Source organism: Mirounga angustirostris, unplaced genomic scaffold (genome assembly GCF_029215605.1).
Source record: "Mirounga angustirostris isolate CCGP_5_RB_7025 unplaced genomic scaffold, mMirAng1.0.hap1 SCAF_11, whole genome shotgun sequence".
NCBI lineage: Eukaryota > Metazoa > Chordata > Mammalia > Carnivora > Phocidae > Mirounga > Mirounga angustirostris.
In genome coordinates, this window is record NW_026991719.1 from 125,548,338 (window position 1) to 125,569,067 (window position 20,730).

A 20,730-nucleotide genomic window follows, 5' to 3' on the forward strand; every position below is an offset into this window, starting at 1 on the left:
GCGCCGATGTGAGGGGCGGGGCCTTGGCGGGAAAGCCAGGGCCCGCTTCTCTGGCCCGCGCGGTCCTCCCACGTCTCAGTGGTTGGGGGAAGGGGCGGGGCCCAGTCGTGGGGCGAGAATGGGGTGGGGCTCGCCGCGCCCGGGCTCCGCCTCCCGCCCCTCCTCCGCCTCCTCCCTTTCCCCCCCGACTTGCCCCTGGGGAGGGGTGGGTGGTGGAGTCACTGTCGGCTTCAGCCAGGCTGCGGAGCGGACGGACGCGCCTGGTGCCCCGGGGAGGGGCGCCACCAGGAGAGGAGGAGGAGGCGGAGGAGGAGGTGGAGAGGAAGAGACGCCCTCTCTGCTGACATCCCCCCTCCCCCCCGAGGCTCTGACCCCAGGGGCTAGGGGCCTGACAAGTTTCTCCACCCGGGCTGCCTGAAGAGGCCGCTACCCTGGAGGGCCCCGAGCCCACCGCACCAGGGGCCCCAGCACCGGCCCGGTGGCCTAACGCGACAGTCCCAGGGACCACTGCGAGGTTTCCAGTTGCCTAGACAAGGAGCCGGGGGTCAGAGCAACAACCCTTCCAGCCACCTGCCTCGACTTCTGCCTCAGGCACCAGTCCCAGCCCTGTGCATCCAACCCAGGTGACATGCCGGTACTCTCCACCTCCCGGTCCTCGCGGGTGACCACGCTGAAGCGCACAGCTCTGGTCCTGGCCCTCACGGCCTATGGAGCCCACAAAATCTACCCTTTGGTGCGGCAATACCTGGCTGCAACCAGGGGCCCTCAGGTACCAGCAGGGGAGTCCACGCAGGAGGTCTCTGGCGCCACAGCGGCCAAGGCCGGCGTGAACCGGGTGTTCTTGCAGCGGCTCTTGGGCCTCCTGCGGCTGCTCTTCCCCAGGACTCTGTGCCGGGAGACGGGGCTGCTGGCACTGCACTCGGCATCCCTGGTGAGCCGGACTTTCCTGTCCGTGTATGTGGCCCGCCTGGACGGCCGGCTGGCCCGCTGCATCGTGCGCAAGGACCCACAGGCCTTCGGCTGGCAGCTCCTGCAGTGGCTCCTCATCGCTCTCCCTGCCACCTTCATCAACAGCGCCATCCGGTACCTAGAGGGCCAGCTGGCCCTGTCTTTCCGCAGCCGTCTAGTGGCCCACGCCTACAGGCTTTACTTCTCCCAGCAGACCTACTACAGAGTCAGCAACATGGACGGGCGGCTTCGCAACCCTGACCAGTCCCTGACGGAGGACGTGGTGGCCTTTGCAGCCTCTGTGGCCCACCTCTACTCCAACCTCACCAAGCCGCTCCTGGATGTTGCTGTGACCGCCTACACCCTGCTTCGAGCAGCCCGTTCCCGGGGGGCCGGCACAGCCTGGCCCTCGGCCATTGCTGGCCTCGTTGTGTTCCTCACAGCCAACGTGCTGCGAGCCTTCTCACCCAAGTTTGGCGAGCTGGTGGCAGAGGAGGCACGGAGGAAGGGAGAGCTGCGCTACATGCACTCTCGAGTGGTGGCCAACTCAGAGGAGATCGCCTTCTATGGGGGCCACGAGGTGGGGCAGGTCGGGGTACTGGGCACAGAAGAAAGCTTGTGGCTGGGAGGCCAGGGGGCAGGGCAGCCATGGACAGCGTGGAAAGTCCAGGTCTGGCTGGGGCTAATGCCAGAGGTGTGGGGAGGTCACAGAAGACGAAGACTGGGGACGGCAGGGCCTGGGGCAGCCCAGACGTAGGCTCAGAAAGGGAGAAGCAGGAAGGCTGGGTGGGGACTGCCCTGGGCCGGCTGCCGGCTTGCTCCAGGCCACTTCTGTTTCCTCTCCTCCTCCATGTGGTTGGCCTGGCCCTGGAGTTGTGGATCCTAGCGGTTTCAGATGCTGGAGCTCCTTGCCTGCTCCACTCCTACAGCCAGCCAGGAGGAGGCTCCTGCCATCTGGGAGCAGGGACAGTGGGACGCGCGGCCTCCTGCTGCCTGGCCCCTCGTGCCCCCCCCCCGGGCCCTTTGAAGGCCAGCATCTGGCCAAGCTGGTGGGCCAGGCAGGCTGGCATTATGGGCATGACTCAGCCCAAGCGGGGGTTAACGAGCAGCACCCAGCGCCGCGGCCACAGCGGTGGCAGCGCTAGGTACTCGGGGTCAAAGCCTCCCCCACCTGAGCCCGCAGGCCAGCCTGGCTACCTGCTCGGCTGCCTCCCCAGGCCCCGGGCCGGGGCTGCCTGGCCCAGGCCGCCAGCGCGGCGGGACGCACTTCCTGCCCGCCCAGCAGCCACCCTGCCCCCCACCCCCCGCGTGGCCGCCCTTCCGCCTGGGTCGCCGGCGCGCAGCTCCCCAGCAGGCCAGGCCTGCCGGGAGCCTGGTGCTGGGAAAGGTTACTCCGGGCCACTGTTCCCTTTATCTCGCCTCAGCCCCGCCCCTTCCTCCGGCCTGGGGCTGCAGCTGCCTCGGGCCCTGCTCTCTGCTTTCCGAGGGCTTCTCAAGGGAGGGGCACGGTGGCACCCGCCTCCTGAAGGCCTGTGTGTCCTGTCTTTGTCAGGTGGCCTCTTGTCCCCGGACCTTGCCTCATTGGCTGCACAGTGGGCAGAGGCCGTGATGTTTTTACAAAAAGGCTTGGCCCTAAACTCGGCAGAGGGGGCATCCCGGGTGTAGGCCGGGCTCCGGATTAGGAGAAAATGCCTGGTCTGCAGCCACAACCCATCTCCTCTCCCACATGCCGGACTGCAGGGCCTTGGCAGGCAGCCACCGCCTTGGGTGAGGCGCTTGGCACGTTATCCGCAGCTCCGTTGTCAGCCCCGGCGGGCACTCCTGCCAGCTCCCAGCACGAGCCTGGATTGCCAGGGTGCTCAGAGGAGGCGTGCTCACTTCAGGAACCAGGATTGGACTAAATGCAAAGGCAGTCCATGCGCCAGACCAGGATGGTGGGGGCAGGAGGGCCCTGGTGTATGTCCGCAGCCTGTCTCTTTTGACCTCGGCTAAAGGGCTGGAAAGTGGTGTGGGGTGATGGGTCCTCGTGGGGACGGGGGGGTTGATTGCCTTTACTGTGCAGGCGTGTGGCTCGCCCCAGTTCCGCCAGCTGATGTCCCTATGGACACTGACCCAGGCTCCATTCAACAGGTTAGGGCAGAGGTGGCTGGCTGGCTGGAGGGCAGACGTCACGGTGTTCTGTTCTCATTGAGATCTCAGGGAGGAGGCTGATTTAGATTTCATTCGCGTGTGGGCGCGCACACATACATGCAAACTCTTGCTGGCTTGAGAGCAAGGTAAACCTTTCTTAGTAGGTCAAAGCGTCATTTATGAGAATCTGGTTCTCTCCTAATGGCTCTGCCAGGATGGCCCAAATTGCACACCTCTTGCTACCTCCAAGCGGTGTGAGCTTGGGCAGGTCCCTTTGCCTCTTGGGCTTTGGCGTCCCCAGTACAGTGGACATGAGAGTACACATACTGTTGCATGGGATGAGAGTCAAGTGGAGAGTCAGGTGTGAAAGTACTGGACAAAGGAGATGGTGCCAGGTTGGGCAGCTGTGCTCAGCTGGCAGTGGGAGGCAGGCCTGGGGCACACCCCCCTGTAATGAGCCAAGAAACCCACAACCTAATGGCCACCCTGCCATGACCCGGTTCCTGCCACCTCTGTGTCGGCAGCCTGAAGTTGCGGGTGGTGTGGCCAGTGCGGGCATGGGGAGGGAAGGGCAGGGCTGGCTTGGGAGCCTGCCCTCCAGGTTTCTGTGGGAGAATGCAGTGTAGGGTCCTCATCCAGGGGGACCCTGGGCAGGTTGGGGAGGCGGGGCCAAAGTAGAGACTCTGGAACTGAGTTCCTCTAAACCAAGTACTGCCTTTTGCTTTCCTGTGCTGCCCTTTGCTTAGTTCAGGCCAGCAGCCCCCAGCAATTGCCCAAAGATGTCCCGAAGCGGTGCAGGGCAAAGAGAGGGGCATGGTAAGTGTCCCAACTAGAGAGGTAGTGGAAAGAAGGGATGGGAATGGGCCTCAGAAGGTGGGGGTGACGAGTCCCTTCTTCGTTACGACTGTCCCCTGGTACTATGACATCAGGTGGTCCCAAAGCTTGAAAACTGGCCCCTGTAAATATGGCCCAGTCGTAACCCCCAGCCCTTGACCTTGTCCTGGCCATCAAATTTCATAGCATGTATGCGTGGTGCTTGGAGACTCTTGTGGCCCCTGTGGTAGTTACCATGAGGCCTTTTGGTCTCTCTTTGTCACCCCCACCCCCGCAGGTGGAGTTAGCCCTGCTGCAGCACTCCTACCAGGACCTGGCTTCGCAGATTAACCTTATCCTGCTGGAACGCCTGTGGTACATCATGCTGGAGCAGTTCCTCATGAAGTATGTGTGGAGCGCCTCGGGCCTGCTCATGGTGGCCGTGCCCATAATCACTGCCCCCGGCTATTCGGAGTCAGGTGAGAGCCACGGCTGCCAAAGGGGCGGGGGCAGGGACCCTCTCCTGTCCTCCTGGATCACTACGTGCTAGGCTTGGGAGGCCCTGCGGCTTGGCTGACCTACCTGCGCCTTCTGCTAGGGCCTTGAGGCCCAGCCGGTATCCTGAGCTCAGCAAAAGTCACACTCTCCTGGAGCTCCTGGTTGCCCTCTGCTTGGCGTGTGTCTTCCCTTGACAGCATTTCACACTCCTCGGTACCACTCAGCTGAGCTGGGTGAGTGAGCTGGGGACTGGGAATCAGGAAGCCCTTATGTCCCTTCCTCAGACGCACGCACCCTTGCCCACCTGGTCCTGTCCTTGGCTCACTGCGACCCGGGAGTGGGAGGATAGGGAAGTAGCTTCAGCTCCTTCATCGCCTGGGCCTTGGCTTTCCTGTGCCTAAAACAACTCTAGTAGGTTGCAGCGGGTATAGACCTTGGCCCTAAGGCCTAGGGTGGGGGTGAAGGGAGACAAGCTTGTCACTTGAGCTAGTGCGTCATCAGGATTCCCATTTTGTCCTTTAGAACATTCTAAGTCAGGGCCCAGCCACACTGATGTTTGCTGGAGCTCAGCATCAAGTTTGCTTTCCTGTTGTTCTGATGCCTGGCTATTGCTTTATTGGGTCAATGTGGGTTTAAATTCACCCCTTTGGTTACCGATTTCTGTGCTCACCGGTCCTTTTCCACAGCCCAGTTTCCTTCTTCCAGATAGATATCTTCTAGAAGTTCTTTCTGCAAGGCTTTCGTCATGGGAACTTTGAGATTATCTTGTTGTGTGAAACATCTTTATTTTACTCTTTTCCCAGACTAAAGTTTAGTTGGGTGTGGGAGTCAAGGCGGACAGTTACTTTCTCCCAGCCCCTTGACAATATCCCATTGTCTTTGTTGGACAATCTGTTATCAGCTTCAGTGCCTCTGGCAGCCTGCATTGTCTCTCTGGTTACTTTTAGACTTTCTTCTCTGGCATCCTGCAGTTTCCCTATGAAGTGTTTACCTGTAGGTGTCTGTTTGTCCTGCTTGAGATTTGTTGTATGGCCTTCATATATTCAGATTTTTCCATCATTCCGGAAATTTCTCAGCTATTATCTTTTCAAATATTGCCTTGGTCTTGTCCTTTTACTCTTTTCTTCTCATTCTTTCCTTTGCGACTCTTCACCACTTGGCTGTCTCCCACCTAGCACCGTGCTGAATTAGGGGCACTGTCTGCAGATCTTTTATGCTCACTGGTCCATCCGTTTTCTCTTCAGCAGCATCTGATTTGAATTTTTTTTCTTTTTTTTTAAAGATTTTATTTATTTATTTGACAGAGAGGGACACAGCAAGAGAGGGAACACAAGCAGGGGAGTGGCAGAGGGAGAAGCAGGCTTCCCGCCGAGCAGGGAGCCCGATGCGGGGCTCGATCCCAGGATCCTGGGATCATGACCTGAGCCGAAGGCAGACGCTTAACGACCGAGCCACCCAGGCACCCTTTGAATTTTTTTTTTCAATTTCAGTGACTATTTCTATAAGTTCTATTTGCTTCTCTTTCACACAAAAATGTGAAAACAGACATTTTTCTTTTCAAATAGGAATTTTAAACTGTTTTCGTAAGTGTCTGCTTCTCTCCTCTTTTGGACTGCTCCTTTTTATGCTCCATGGTCTGTATCCAACGATTTGATTATCAGAATTCTTGGGGATCTAGGCCAGCCTTATCTTCCATCTGCTGCTCTTCACTCATGGTGGATTGTTTCCCTGTGGGTTTTGCAACCAGACTTCCGTGGGAGCCCTGAGTGGCCTAACCCGAGGGGTCATTCCCCAGCACGGTGTGTATTTGCTTGTGCTTGGGCCACGCATGCCTGCCCAGGCAATTAATCACTTGAAGGCCATTTTACCTTAGCTTCTCAGCTTGGAGAAGAGGGCTTCCTGAACTTGGAGACGGTATTAATTTTAACTCCGGACACATAATTACAGATTCTTAGAGGAGACCTTTTCTTTAGTGCACCTAGAGCCCCAGCTGGCTCAGTTGGTGGAGCGTGCGACTCTTGATCTCCAGGCCGTGAGTTGGAGCTCCAATGTTGGGTGTAAAGCTTACTTAAAAAAAACGAAATCTATTTTAAAAATTAAAAAAATTAAAGGTGTTATATTTTATGCAATTTGGTAGTAAAAGGGTTTTATTTTTTTTTTAAGATTTTATTTATTTTTTTGAGAGAGAGAGAGAGAGCACGCACACACAAGCAGGGGGAGCAGCAGGTAGAGGGAGAAACAGGCTCCCCACTGAGCAAGGAGCCCGACGCGGGGCTCGATCCTAGGACCCTGGGATCATGACCTGAGCCCAAGGCAGATGCTCAACTGACTGAGCCACCCAGGCGTCCAGTAAGAGGGTTTTCAATTGCATGTAAAGAGAGAGAGCCTGACTTGTTTCAGAGCCGAAGTCTCTGATTCTCTCTCTCTTTGTGTCTCTACCTTGGGTTTTCTGTACCCTCAACTGTCCTTCTCTGGGTAACCCCCAAGGGGAAGGATCTAAATGGAGGGGGATTATTACTTTCCACCGCAAAGGCCTTACATAAAGGGTGGCCTTGATTTAGGCCCAGGTGCCAGACCCAGTCAGCACCCCTGGCCTGGAACGTGGGAATCCACCCACGAGGAAACCGACCTGTGGTTTTTATGAGGAAGCGCCTGCAGCTACTTTCCTCTATAGCTGGCCTTGGGGCCCATCTAGTCCCCAAGGCCTCTCCCTCCTCTGAAAGCCTAGGACTTTCTGGAGACTCTGCTACACCAGACTTTGTGGGCAATTCCAAGAAGATGAGCTCTTGTCCCTGGCCTCATGGCCCTTTATAGTTAGTTACCTGTGAAAATGTGAAACACTCACTCTTCTGTCTTGCTGGCCTCCTCTCTATTCCCCGGAAGCAGTGCTTCTGCCCCCTGGCCCTCGCAAGCGCCACTAGCTCTTCCAGGAACCCTCTTTCCTCTGCCGAGACCACCGCCCCCACCATCCTCTTCCCCTTCCCCGCCGCGCTGCTCTCCCAACGCCACACACCCTGTCTGCTCTACTTCTCTATTTCGTTTATTGTCACTCTGCCACTTTAGGCTGTGCATGCTCCATGGAGGCAGGGATTTTTGTCTGTTTTGTCCTTGCTGTGTCCCTAGTACCCGGGGACTACTGAGGGCTCTGGGTGCTTCGAGGAGGCTGAAAGCCCTGGGGACCTATAGGAGGAGGCAGACACTTACCAGTGGGGGAAAATTTCGATACCTTTGCCCTTCTAGCCTGCTGGAGCTGCAAGGCTGGAGGGCCCAGAGGGAGAATGGCCTTGCCCTGAACAGCTTGCCTGGCATCCTGCCCCTGGGCCCTGGTCTTAGCTGCCTTAGCCTCTGAGGGAAACTACAGAGGGCAGTCAGTTCTGTCTCCAGGGAGGTACCAGCTGTTGCCAGGGTGCCCCCAGCAACTACAAACCCTTTCCCTTAGTGTGTAGTCCCTCTCTGGCTTTTAGGACATCTGGGGAGGACAGCTTATGTCCCCCCTGCATGTTGGAGGCTATGTCAATGGGGGGCACAGTGGGAAGGCAGGCCCAGGACCATAAACTGTCAGGATTAACCCCCTCCCCACCCCGTCCTATTCCCTGGATTCCTGGTTCAGGCCCAAGAAAAGGCAATGCAAGGCAGTCAGGCCATCCATCCCATGCCTTTTCCACCCGGTACTGCCCGGGAGGCCATCTGCCCTGAGCTGGCTTCCTGCCCCTTGCCACCCCACCCCTGCCATCATGTCCCTGAGGCTTCCACCTTGAATTGACATATGCCCCTGGGTAGAGTCCTTGGGCCCTTCACAGGACTTTTCTTCCTACCACTTTGGCCCCAGGAGCCTCAGCTTCCCCTGGATACTCCAGTGGGCACTGCTCACTCTCCCACATCTCAGGACCCTCAGAGTCAGCTGCCCCCTTGCTCCCCATCACCATTTCCAGCACATTCCTTGTGTGAAAGCCCTGCCTTCCCGGGAGCTCTAAGGGTCAGGGGAGTCAAAACCACTGACAGAAGAGATTGAAGTAAGCAGCCACAGGGTCTAGACTGAAACAGAAAAGCAAGTCGAGACAGAAACAGGCTCCCAGGGAGAAAGAGAGGCATCAAGGATGACCGTTCTCAGAGAGGCCCCAGAATACAGTGTCGAGGGGTGAGCTAAGGGAGAAATGGGGGTAACAGTGGAGGTCCAAAAGGGACATTTGTGTTAGAAAGACTCGGGGGTACAACAGCTCTGGGGGTTGGATGATGAGGTGCAGGTGTGCCCCGAGAGGGGCTGCCGTCATTAGTATAAGACAGAGGGAGGACAGTTTAGGGGAAAGGAGCTGGTTCTGCCCAAAAAGAAAGCCAAATGCCTAATGGCTCAATTTCTTATCCAGATTATTGAGATGTAATTAACATGCCATACAATTCGGCCTTTTAAAGTGTGTAATTAAGTGGTTCTTTTTTTTAAAAAGATTTTATTTATTTATTTGAGAGAGAGAGACACAGCGAGAGAGGGAACACAAGCAGGGGGAGTGGGAGAGGGAGAAGCAGGCTTCCCGCGGAGCAGGGAACCCGATGCGGGGCTCGATCCCAGAACCCTGGGATCATGACCTGAACCGAAGGCAGACGCTTAATGACTGAGCCACCCAGGCGCCCCTAATTAAGTGGTTCTTAATATATTGATGAAATTGTGCAACCATCACCACTAAGTCCAAAACATCATCATCACCCCAGAAAGAAACCCTAGACTCATTAGCAGTCACTCCCTCCCCAGCACTCCCCGGCCCCCAACACCGACTCATCTTTCTGTTGCTATGGATCGTTGGCCTCTCATGGACATTTCACATGAATGGAATCACACAATCTGTGGCCTTTGGTGTCGGCCTTCTCTCACTCAGCATCACGTTTTCAAGGTTCATCCACACTGTAGGGTGAATCGGCACTTCACTGCCTTTTACGGCCAAATAATATTGCACTATATACACGTATCACAGTGTCTTTATGCATCTGTCTGTTGATGGACATTTGGGTCATTTGCACCTTTTGATGATTACGAATAGTTCTGCTGTGATCACCTGTGTACAAGTTTTCATGTGAACGTGTATTTTTTGTTTCTCGTGGATGCATACCCGGGAGTGGAATTGCTAGGGCCTGTGGTAACTCTTTGTCGAACTTTTTGCGAACTGGCCGACCGGTTTCCACATGGGCTGCGCCATTTTACAGCCCCACCAGCCATCCTAGTGGGTGTGAAGTAGTATCTCATTGTGGTTTTGATTTATGTTTCTCTGATGACTAATAATGTTGAGCGTCTTTTCATGTGCTTATTGGCCATTTGGAGATCTAGGAAATACAGTAGAATTGTCTATTCAGATCCTTTGCCCATGGTTTCATTGGGTTTTCTTTGTTGCTGAATGGGAAAAGTTTTTTTACATATTCTGGATACGAAACCCTTATCGGATATGTGATTTGCAGATGTTTTCTCCCAGTCTGTAGGTTGCCTTTTCGCTTTTTGGATGGTTCCTTTGGATGCCCGAAAAGTTTGAATTTTGATGAAGCTCATTTATCTGGTTTGCTTCTGTTGCCTGTGCCATACATAATCCGAGCTCACAAAGACGTACAGCTGCTTTCTCCCAAGAGTTTTATAGTCTTAGCTCTTCCATGAGTTAGTTTTTGCAGGTGGTGTGAGGTAGGGGTCATTCTTTTGCAAGTGGACACCCGGTAGTCCCAGCACCATCTGCCGGAGAGATTCGCCTTTCCCCTAGTGAGTCCATTTTGATTTTCCACGGTCCCCTCCTTCCCACTGTGTTGCGTAGACTTGGAGGCAGTGAAGAAGGCAGCTTTGGAGATGAAGGAGGAGGAGCTCGTGAGCGAGCGCACAGAGGCCTTCACCATTGCCCGCAACCTCCTCACAGCTGCTGCGGATGCCATCGAGCGGATCATGTCATCCTACAAGGAGGTACCCCCCACCCAGCACCGCTCCCCCCGCCATGCCTCCACCCCTCCCCCAGCTGGTAGCGTCTGAGCCAGGGTCACCCTCCCCGCAGGTGACAGAGCTGGCCGGCTACACAGCCCGAGTATACGAGATGTTCCAGGTATTCGAAGATGTCCAGCACTGCCATTTCAAGAGGCCCGGGGAGCCGGAGGACCCTCAGGCAGGGCCCGGGGCTGTGGCCAGGTCTGGTGTCCATGTAGAGGGGCCCCTGCAGATCCGAGGTAAGGGCACCCTCCCCCCAGGCGCCCCCCCCCCCAGAAGGCTGGGTCTTTGAGCTGTGCCCCTGCAACCTTCTTTCCCAGAGCAGTAGCTGCCAGCCAAGCCCCTCACTTGCCCGTGCCTTCCCAGGGCTCTGGCCAAGATTTCTCTTATTTCTCTTTGCAAAAGAAGGAGATGCAGTCCCTGAGTAGAGGGGATCACTCTCCCATGTGGGCAGCAAGAGAAAGTTCAAGACCACAGCAGGGGCCGGTGTCAGAGGGTTTTACAGCGTAAGGGTGGACTCCATGCCTCAGGTTCCAGAAGCCAGAGAATTGACATGGCCCCTCCCCTGCCCAGAGCACAGCACCAGACACGGAAGACCCACCATATTCCCAAGGGGCCCCAGACCACACACTGGCGTGCTATTGCGGGGGGGGGCGGGGGGTGGGCACGTGGAATCCACCAGAAGGCAGAGGGCGTGTTGCTGCTCCCTGTATTCCCTCATTGCATTCTCTCTCCAGGCCAAGTGGTAGATGTGGAACAGGGAATTATTTGTGAGAACATCCCCATCATCACGCCCACGGGAGAGGTGGTGGTGGCCAGTCTCAATATCAGGGTAGGTCAAGTATGGGACTGGGGGGGGGGTTGCCTGACCCAGGAGTGTTGGCTGAGCTGGGCTGAGCTACAGGACCCTGGGCTTGGCCTTCTGCATCTGCAAGCCCCAACCTTTGGTGTCTGGCCTACTGGGCCTGCACACGTTGTCATTCCCCAGATCCACTTGGCAGGTGGGCTAAGGTCCAGGTGAAACGCGAACATGTCTCTGATTGTTGGTTCTGTCACAGTGCAGTCATAAAATGACTAGCGATTACCAAGAGTAGCGAAGGGTCATCCAAGGGCTCCTGGCCCTGGCCCCATCGTTGCCACCTCCCACCCCCATCCCTGAGAAGCCCAGGACTTGGGGACTCAGGTTCAACTCCGACTATGGTGGAATAGATTCCTCCAGTGACCCGGGCTTAGGGTCCCACCCATCTGCTTCAAGAAGCCCCCAGTGTAGGTGTGTGCTGGGAACAGCCTGGCCCACTGGGAGGGCTCTCAGCCACTACAGAGGCTGTCTGTGGGAAGGAAGCCCTGGTGGCCAACCCCCACCAGTCACCTGTGTCCCTAGCCAGAGCTTTGGGCAGGGTCAGGCAATGATGGAATGAAGGAGACCTGTGGTGGCAGGGTCAGTGTAAGAAGCGAGAGGGAGTCATTCATTCATCCCTGGGCTGGGCACTGGGAACCAGAGGTAAGCTGGAGGGGCACTGCCCTCAGGAAGCCCTATGCCGGGTCCCCTAAACATTGCAAAGGTCCCCAGTTAGCTGCCCAGGATCCTATGGGGGCCACAGGAAGGGTGGTCCCGTCCCTGAGGCGAGTAGAGGTCACCGGAAGCTTCACCCAGGAACCTCAGGGTGGATGGGCAGCATGAGGAAGAAGGCGTCCCCCAGCAGGCAGGCAGAGGAAAGGTAGTGAAGTGGCAGGAGCATGGGGCTGGGGGACCTTGGGGCCTTGTGCGCCTGGCTGCAGAGCTGGGTCCGTTGGCGCCATGGCTGGGCGGGGAGTTACTGGGAAGAGGCAAGTGGAGGCTCCTTTCCTCGATCCACTGAGAGGGGTCCTGAGAGCCAGCGGGAGGCCGGGCACATTTCGTTACCCAGGCAACGTGGGACAGTGCTGTGATCCCCATCGCCCCTGGCCGCGGCCACTCTTGGGGTGTGGCAGGGAGCCACCAATGGCTGGTTCATCCAAGGCGAACGATTTCCCTGCAGGCCCAGTGGCAGCCAAGTAGGCAAAGACCAGGGGCCCTGGCTCACCAGGGCGCAACTGGTGAGGGAGCAAGGCCGGGTGAGGACGGGTGACTGGGACAGAAGAGCTGGGGTGGGAGGCGAGGCGGAAGCCAGCCTCTGGGGCTGGGAGATGTGGGGGAAGGCAGGGGAGCAGTTCCCAGTCATGATCTGCCAGGCGGTGGGGCAAGAAGGTTGGCGGAAGAGGGAGAGGCACAGGGAAGGGGACCAGGGAGGCTGGCTGACTGGGGGAGAGCCAGGCCTGACACACTGGCCCCTGTACATCAATCATGGAAGAGGGAGGCCCATCCCCCCCACCCCCCGCGAGGGCATTTACAGTGTAACAGGACCACACAGTGAGGGGCTCAAACAGCAGGAGTGGCTTCTCTCCCCGTTTTGGAGGCCAGAAGGCCAAATTGGGGTGCTGCGGGAGAGTCTGCTTCAGGCCCCCTCCGAGTTTGGGTGCTTTACTGGCCATCAGTGGTGTTTCTGGGCTTGCGGAAGCCTCACGTCAATCTCTGCCCTCCTCCTCACATGGCCTTCTCCCTGTGTGCATGTCTCTGTGTCCAAATGACTCCTTTTGATAAGGACACCAGTCACGTTGGATTAGGGGCCCACCCACTCCAGGAACACCTCATCTAAATTTTTTTTTTAATAGAATCTTTTTTTTTTTAAAGATTTTGATTTATTTATTTGAGCGAGAGAGAGCACAAGCAGGGGGAGGGGCAGGCAGAGGGGGAAGCAGGCCTCCCGCTGAGCAGGGAGCCCGACGCGGGGCTCAATCCTGGGACCCCGGGATCATGACCCGAGCCGAAGGCAGAGGCTCAACCGCCGGAGCCACCCGGGTGCCCCGGACCTCATCGAAATTTAGCTAATTACATTGGCAAAGTCTCTTTTTCCGAATAAGGTCACACTCTGAGGTCTTGGGGGCACCGCTCAATCCTGCGAGAGCGGAACTCACCATGGCGATGGGGGAGGGGGCTGTGCCCCGGGTGCCCTGCCGTCTGACCCCCTCCTTCTTGCACACTCCCCCCCAAGCTCAGCTGGCCTTTTTCTTCCAGCAGGCATTTCCATAAGACCAGCGGGCACCATGTAATCGGCTAACTGGGGAGCCTGAGGCCCTTGACGCTGAGCCCAGGGGTCACAGAGGCATCTGCCCAGCGCCCTAGTACCTGTGGGGACAGAGAGAGGCCCACGAGGGCAGGAGGATTGGCCAGGCATTAGGAACAGACAGAGTTGGGGGTTTGTACTGTCCACCTAGAACTCGAAAGAAAGCACCTTTCCCGGGACCGTTCCTCAAGGGAGAGCAAGTCTGCTGGGGAAGCGAAGACACTGGGAGTCCTAGTGACGTGGGACGGCAGGGGAGAGAGGGTGACATTGGCCTTCTGGGGCCTTCCTCATGCTGGCCCCATGCTCTCTGGTGCATGTCAGGGGCTTAGGGGCCAGGCCAGGACCCAAAACAGGTGTTTGGTTGGGGCTCCGGATGCCAGACGTCATTCCTCAGGCCCCGCTGTCCCTTACCAAGAGACTGAGAGTGGCCCACCTCCCGGCCTGGGTGCGGACCCGAGCGTGGGCCACCGCTGGGAGGAGGGAGGTCCATGCAGGCCCCCTCTGCCGGCTACCAGCGCTGCCTCCACAGGTGGAAGAGGGCATGCACCTGCTCATCACCGGCCCCAACGGTTGTGGCAAGAGTTCTCTCTTCCGGATCCTTGGCGGCCTCTGGCCCACGTACGGTGGCGTGCTCTACAAGCCCCCGCCGCAGCGCATGTTCTACATCCCTCAGAGGTGAGGGGGCGGGGACGGAGCCTGGCCCCTGCCCCTTCCCACCCCGGAGATGGCAGGGCTTGGGGCATCAGGGGAGCACAGCGTCCGAGGGGCGACGGGGCCTCCCCCTGCCGTCCGGCCGTGGCCGTGTGATGCGTGTACGGTGTGGGGCTGTGCATGCAGGGCGGCTGGTGGGGGGGTCTGCGGGCTTCGAGTCGGCCCTGCCCCCCGGCGGCCGGGGCCCATGACAGAGCCTGCTCAGGCGCAGGGCTTCGGCAGGGAGGTAGGGCCAGGCCCGCCCTTGCTGACGTGCGGCATTCCGGCAGGCCCTACATGTCCGTGGGCTCCTTGCGGGACCAGGTGATCTACCCAGACTCCGTGGACGACATGCGAAGGAAAGGCTATTCGGAGCGGCACCTGGAAGCCATTCTGGACATCGTGCACCTGAACCACATCTTGCAGCGGGAAGGAGGTAGGGGAGGACGCGGCCAGGGAGGGAGCCCTAGATTGGTTGCCCTTGTCCCAAGATTCCGCTGGGGAATCTGCTGTCACCCTCGCCCCTGCCTCCCTCTTGGCCCCCGAGGGGTGAAGATGACCCTGACATCCAGGAGTCCAAAGTGCTAGGTGCCCAAGAAAGCCCCACCCATCAGGGCAGCCCTGAGCTCCCTAGGCCAGGGAGGCCAGGCACAGCAGGAGGTGTCCAGCAGGAGGCGCTCATTTTGGCCCTGGACACCCTCTCCAGGCTCTGGGGCTCAGTGGCAGGGAGGGCCCTGTGGGCCCGGGCTTGCCCTGACAGTGAAGGAAGCCTTTGGAAGACCTTAGGCAGGGAAGTGACAGGTTGGTGTCACATTTGAGCAAGAGGACAGACCCTGGGCATGAGCAGGGCAGCTGGGGAGAAGGTGAGCCCAGGGTGTGTGTGCAGCGAGCCTCTAGCATGGGAGGCAGGACAGAGCCAGAGGGGACGCTTGGGTTTCTGGCTTGAGCCTGGGAGGTGCCATCCCCTGGAAAGGAGCCTGCAGGACTGGAGGGACAGGCTGGTAGCAAGAGAAGGCATTGGTCAGGGGCTTACCAGGTTTGTCTGCAAATGCCTGCTGTGCCCAGAGAGGGGGAGGAGGGGAGGGCAGCCCAGCTGCAGGGTGGGGGGAAACCAAGGTGGGGCTGGACTCAATTTTCTTAGTGAAATCCGAAAAGCAGGTTTAACTTCCTGCCTCCATCACTTGGGGGGAGCTTGACCAGCCACCCTGGGCCCGGGAGTGCACCCCTCCTCCTATCTTCCAGGAGTGCCCTGGGCCCCCGGGGCCTACCATCACAACCTATCAGCATTGAGTTCAGCTGGGAGTAACAGAACCCCGTCCCCACAACAGTGGCTTAACATCATTCACAAGTTTATCTTACTGTGACATAAAAGTCCTGAGGAAAGCAGGCCACAGTTGACGGAGGCAGCCCAGCTCTGTGAAGGCCCCTCAGGTCACTCAGCTCTGTGGGCCCTCCATTCCTGAAGTCATCTCATGATCCAAGATGGCTGCTCCGGCTATCACATCACATCCCAGGCCATGGGACAGAGAAAGGGGAAAGGGGGGGAAGAACCAAGGGTACCTGTCATCTGTCTTTTAAAGAAAGTTCCAAAAGCTGACACATGTGTAACACACTTACACCCTATTGGCCGGAATTCAGTTCCATGGTCACACCTCACCTCAAGGCAAGCTACGGAGCAGAGTCTTTTTTGTGGGTGGCCCTATGCCTTGACACAACTTCTAGTCCCATGGGAAGACGGAGCGGAGGTAGGACGTAAGGATTCGTTTCTGCTCGGACTTGCTGCGGGTGAGAAGCCCTCTGGAGAGACCCCAGCAGCCATCCCCGGGGCTCTGCCACGACTGCCTGCTGCCTAGGGATGGAAGCACCGGCTGGCTGTTCGTTAGCATTCTCTTAGGTCCTGCGGGCATCTGCTGGGGCTGCTGCAACACGGTACCAGGGCGGCTCAGCCAGCCGAACCGTCTCGTGTCCCCGTTCTGGAGGCCCGAAGCGCAAGAGCCGGGAGCGGGCAGGGTCGGTCCCTTGCGGGAGGGGAGGAGCCGTTCCAGGCCTGCGTCCTCGGCCTGTGGGCGGCAGTCCTCTCTCTGTGTCTGCCCGAGGCCTTCCCTCTGTGCGTGTCTGTTTCCAGTTCTCCCCTTTCATGAGGACGCAGTCCTGCTGGATTGGGGCCCGCCCTCGTGACCTCGTGGTAACTGTCCCCTCTGTAAAGCCCGTGTCTCCAAATAAGGTCACGTGCCGAGGTCCTCGGGCTCCGGATGCCCACATATCGTTTTTTTTTGGAGGGGACACAATTCTGTTCACAAGTCTTTTTTGACTATTAAAGTATCACCTCCAGATAGATAAGCATCCAGGGCACATGGACCCAGGGGCCAGCCTTCTCCAAAGTCACATATGCCCCCGTATCCCACTCTCACCAGTCTCTTCAGCCCCTCCCACTGCCCTTGGGTCTGGGTCCTGCACAGGGAAGCCCCTTGTCCCTTGCCTAGGTTGGGAGGCCGTGTGTGACTGGAAGGATGTGCTGTCGGGGGGTGAGAAGCAGAGAATCGGCATGGCCCGAATGTTCTACCACAGGTGAGCCGGGTGTTCCCCAGGGGGCTGAGTGGGACAGCCAGGGGCCCTGTGGCCATTAGGAGGCCTCACCCCGGCCTGGGCCCAGCCAGCAGTGGCCACAAGAAGCACAATCAGTACGCAGGTCAGGGTTCCCACAGGGCGGGGGGGGGAGGGGACAGGCCAAGGCTTCTGTGAAGGAGGGTCCACAGCCTAGCGCATTTGCCCCCTCCCCCGCCCCAGGCCCAAGTACGCCCTCCTGGATGAGTGCACCAGCGCCGTGAGCATCGACGTGGAAGGCAAGATCTTCCAGGCGGCCAAGGACGCTGGCATTGCCCTGCTTTCCATCACCCACCGGCCCTCCCTGTGGTAGGTGCCCCCCCTCCTTGCCTGCTTGGTGGCTGGGGAGGAGGAGGCCAGGCAAGTGTCTCCTGCTCAACGGCCTCCGCTCCTCTCCCGGCCTAGGAAGTACCACACGCACTTGCTGCAGTTTGACGGGGAGGGTGGCTGGAAGTTCGAGAAGCTAGACCCCGCCGCTCGCCTGAGCCTGACCGAGGAGAAGCAGCGGCTCGAGCAGCAGCTAGCGGGCATCCCCAAGATGCAGCGGCGCCTCCAGGAGCTCTGCCAGATCCTGGGCCAAGGCTCTGGGCTCCTCCAGGGTGCTGCTCCGCCCTGAGCCCTGGGCCCACATGGAGGAAACCACAGCAGTTGCCCACCGCCCCGCACCTGGCCCTGCCGCAGGCCTGCCCTGCATGCCTTTCCCTCCCAGGCCTCCTGGCCGCAGGCCTGCCCTGCCTAGAGGACTGCCAGCAAAACCACGTGCCTGTCCCTGGGCGGCGCAGATGGGACTTTCTTCTCTTCCAGGAGGGGGAAGGGTGGAGGGGAGCCCCCAGCTCACAGCGCCAGCCAGTCTGTGCGGAGCCTTGCATGGGGCGGGGGGCCTGCCCTCCTGACGCTGCAGTCCCCCTTATGCCCTCCTCTTCAGTCCCTTGGAGACCCCACGGGCCATCCGTGGCTACGGCCCAAATGGCCCACTGAGGCTCCCACCCCACAGGACACCCTTCCTGCCATAGAAACAGCCAGACAGAACCCACAGCCAGACAGAACCCACAGCCAGACGGGGCCCCTCACGTGCGCCCCTTCTCCCTGCCACGGGAGGAAGGATTGCACAGCACTCGCGAGCGATGGTGAGAATGGAGCCCCTGCCCCTAGCCTCCTTTCCTTCTCCAAGCTAATTTATTGGATTCCTGTTTGGGGCCATCTCGATTGCCAACACGAGCACCCAGCCAGCAGCGGAGGCGGCCGGGGCCGCCGTCCTCCCACAGATGGCCTGGCCCTTGAGCCAGCCCCCGGCAGCCTGTCGCCCCACCAGCCTACACTGCCAGCCACCTCCGTGGGGTGGGGGTGGGGGGTACAGGCCACTGAAGGGGGAACCGGGTGCTGGGGCTGCCGGGCATGAGGGCACCTGTGCGCCCAGCTCAGTGCCAAAGAGGGGTCAGCCAGGGGAGCTGTATCTGCAAAGCCAGGCCCCACCCGAGAGGGAGACCCCACCACAGCCACCGCATGTGCCTTTCCAGATCCTCAGCCACCTGGCCGGGGAGCATCCCTCAATCCCTCAGTAAAAGCCTCCCGCAGAAAGTGCCGTCCTGCCTCCTGGCCTCTTTGTCTGGCAGGGCTGGGGAGGAGCTCGGGAGGGGCATCAGGTCACCTGGGGTGGAAGGAGTAACCTCAACCCCCGCCCCCACCCAAAGACAGCTCAGCATATTCTCCAGTGGGGAGATAGATTTAGCAACTTCTCACAAAAATATTGGCAACTGGGACTCTGGACCAATCCTGGGCCCAGTGCTGGGGTGGAGAGGAGGGGGCTGCTGCCCAGTCCCCACATGAGGAACATCCCGAGAGACACTGGGGGAGAAGCAGCGAGCTGCAAAGTGGGCTGGGTGGCGGGCACAGAGGAGGAGGAGTCCTGACCCTGTGGGGCAGAGGGGAGCGGGGAAGATGTAGTTCTGGACCTTCTAGGAAGAGGGAATGCTGGAAGGGAATTCCCTTCTAGGAAGAGGGAAAGCCCAGAGGTGAATCAGGAGCAAGGCGCAGGACATCAGTGTGGTGCGGAAGGCAGAGGAAGGGAGGTGCTGGGGCCATGCCACGGAGCCTGGACTGACTTCGGAGGCAACGAAAAGCCACCAAAGGGTGTTTGGCAGGATGGAGACAAGATGCAGTTATGCCCACGGTGGGCGATATGGAGGCTTTGGAGGGAGGCAAGAGCGCACAGCTCGGTCCTTGTCCACTGCTGGTGGGAAGGGGAATGGAGCAGCCATTGTGGAAAGCTAAGCACGGACCCAGCACTTCACTCCTAGGCTTAAACCCAAGAGAACTGAAAATAGGTGTTCAATCAAAAACTTAGATGTGAATGTTCGTAACAGGGCTGTTGGTGATAATCAAAAAGTGAAAACAACCCAGCAGTCCACCAACATGAATGGATAAACCAAATGTGGTCTCTCTATGCAATGGAATGCTATTCGGCTAAAAAAAGGAGTGTGGTTCTGACCTCTGCTACAGTGTGGATGAACTGTAAGAACGTGACACTGAGTGAAAGAAGCCAGACATGGAAGACCACATACCGTGTGATTTCATTGGTAGGAAACATCCAGAATAGGCAAATCTATAGAGACACAAAGCAGATGAGTTGTTGCCAGGGGCTGGGTTTCCTTTTGGGGCAATGTTCTGGAACTGTAGAGGTGAGGGTTACACAACACTGTGGCTGTAATAAATGTCACCTCAGGGCGCCTGGGTGGCTCAGTCGGTTGAGCGACTGCCTTCGGCTCAGGTCATGATCCTGGAGTCCCGGGATCGAGTCCCGCATCGGGCTCCCTGCTCGGCAGGGAGTCTGCTTCTCCCTCTGACCCTCCTCCCTCTCATGCTCTCTATCTCTCATTCTCTCTGTCTCAAATAAATAAATAAAATCTTTAAAAAAAAATGTCACCTCAAAAAATAGATCTATAGATAATAGATGACAGGTACATTGAGTGATTGATGATAGCTAGATGATACATGATAGATAATAGAGAGATGATACATAGAGAGAGATGATAGGTGATAGAGGCGTAGATGAGTGAGTAACCATTTAAAGCAGCCCAGGCAAGATGTGCTGAGGCTTGAAATCCCGGGCGTATTAGAGAGAGACTAGAAGAAAGTCGGGGTGGGGGGGTCAGACTTGGGGTAGTGGAGAGAGGTAGTCAAGGTGACCCTTGGGCTCTGTCTTAGGTGGCCAGGTGGGCAATGGCACCCTTAGCTGGAGGAGGAACAGGTGGTGGTTGAAGATACAAGGAGACAACCTGGAGAGGAGGTGCCTGGCGTTTCATCTGGGGGATGGGAAATAGCCTACATTTTACTTGAATTTGGGGGTTAAGATTTATTCTTGATCCCAGGAGAGGTGGCAAATTCAGAGGGGGCTAGGAGCTGTTCCTCCTTTTCTTCCCAAGATTGTTGAAGTTGTCCCTACCTGATAATAAATCCTTTTTCTTTTTAAGTTACATAGTTAGAATGTTTCTGTGGTCTTCCACCAAACCGTAATTGATACAGATGGAAAGACATAGCCGGCAAATACTGTCCACAAGGAAGTTAGTGGAGAGAAATTAACATCGGACAAAGTAGACCTCAGGGCACAAATCATTATTAGGAATAAAAGAGGTCACTGCATAATGATTAAATAAATAATTCATTTGAAAGCATTAACCATTAACATATGTGCACCTGCCTAATGGTAGAACCTGAAATGTATATCAAACGAAAAAGTAGCCGTAAAAAGAAAAATTAATTAGTACACTTGCCACAATAAATTACACTGCGTCTCACTGCACATGGTAGCTCAAGAAGACAAAGCTTGTAAGACTACAAGAAAAATTGAACTAGCTTGATTAATAAAACTCACCATGTCCTTGGCCACAAAACAAATTTCAACAAATACTAAAAGAATTGGTATTGTACAAATCACGTTCTCAAACTGTGATAGAATAAAAT

At 57.4% G+C, this 20,730-nt stretch overlaps 1 protein-coding gene across 1 annotated transcript; it reads left to right on the forward strand.

Moving 5' to 3' along the window:
• Window positions 1–212: 212 nt before the first annotated feature.
• Window positions 213–19,897, forward strand: ABCD1 (ATP binding cassette subfamily D member 1). Its single transcript, XM_045883950.3, has 10 exons — window positions 213–1,528; window positions 4,190–4,370; window positions 10,173–10,315; window positions 10,404–10,572; window positions 11,071–11,165; window positions 14,006–14,151; window positions 14,457–14,602; window positions 16,650–16,734; window positions 16,954–17,079; window positions 17,176–19,897. Exons 1-10 carry the CDS (start codon window positions 629–631, stop codon window positions 17,384–17,386), a joined length of 2,202 nt encoding a protein of 733 aa, XP_045739906.1. The 5' UTR covers window positions 213–628; the 3' UTR covers window positions 17,387–19,897.
• The last annotated feature ends 833 nt before the right edge of the window (window positions 19,898–20,730 follow it).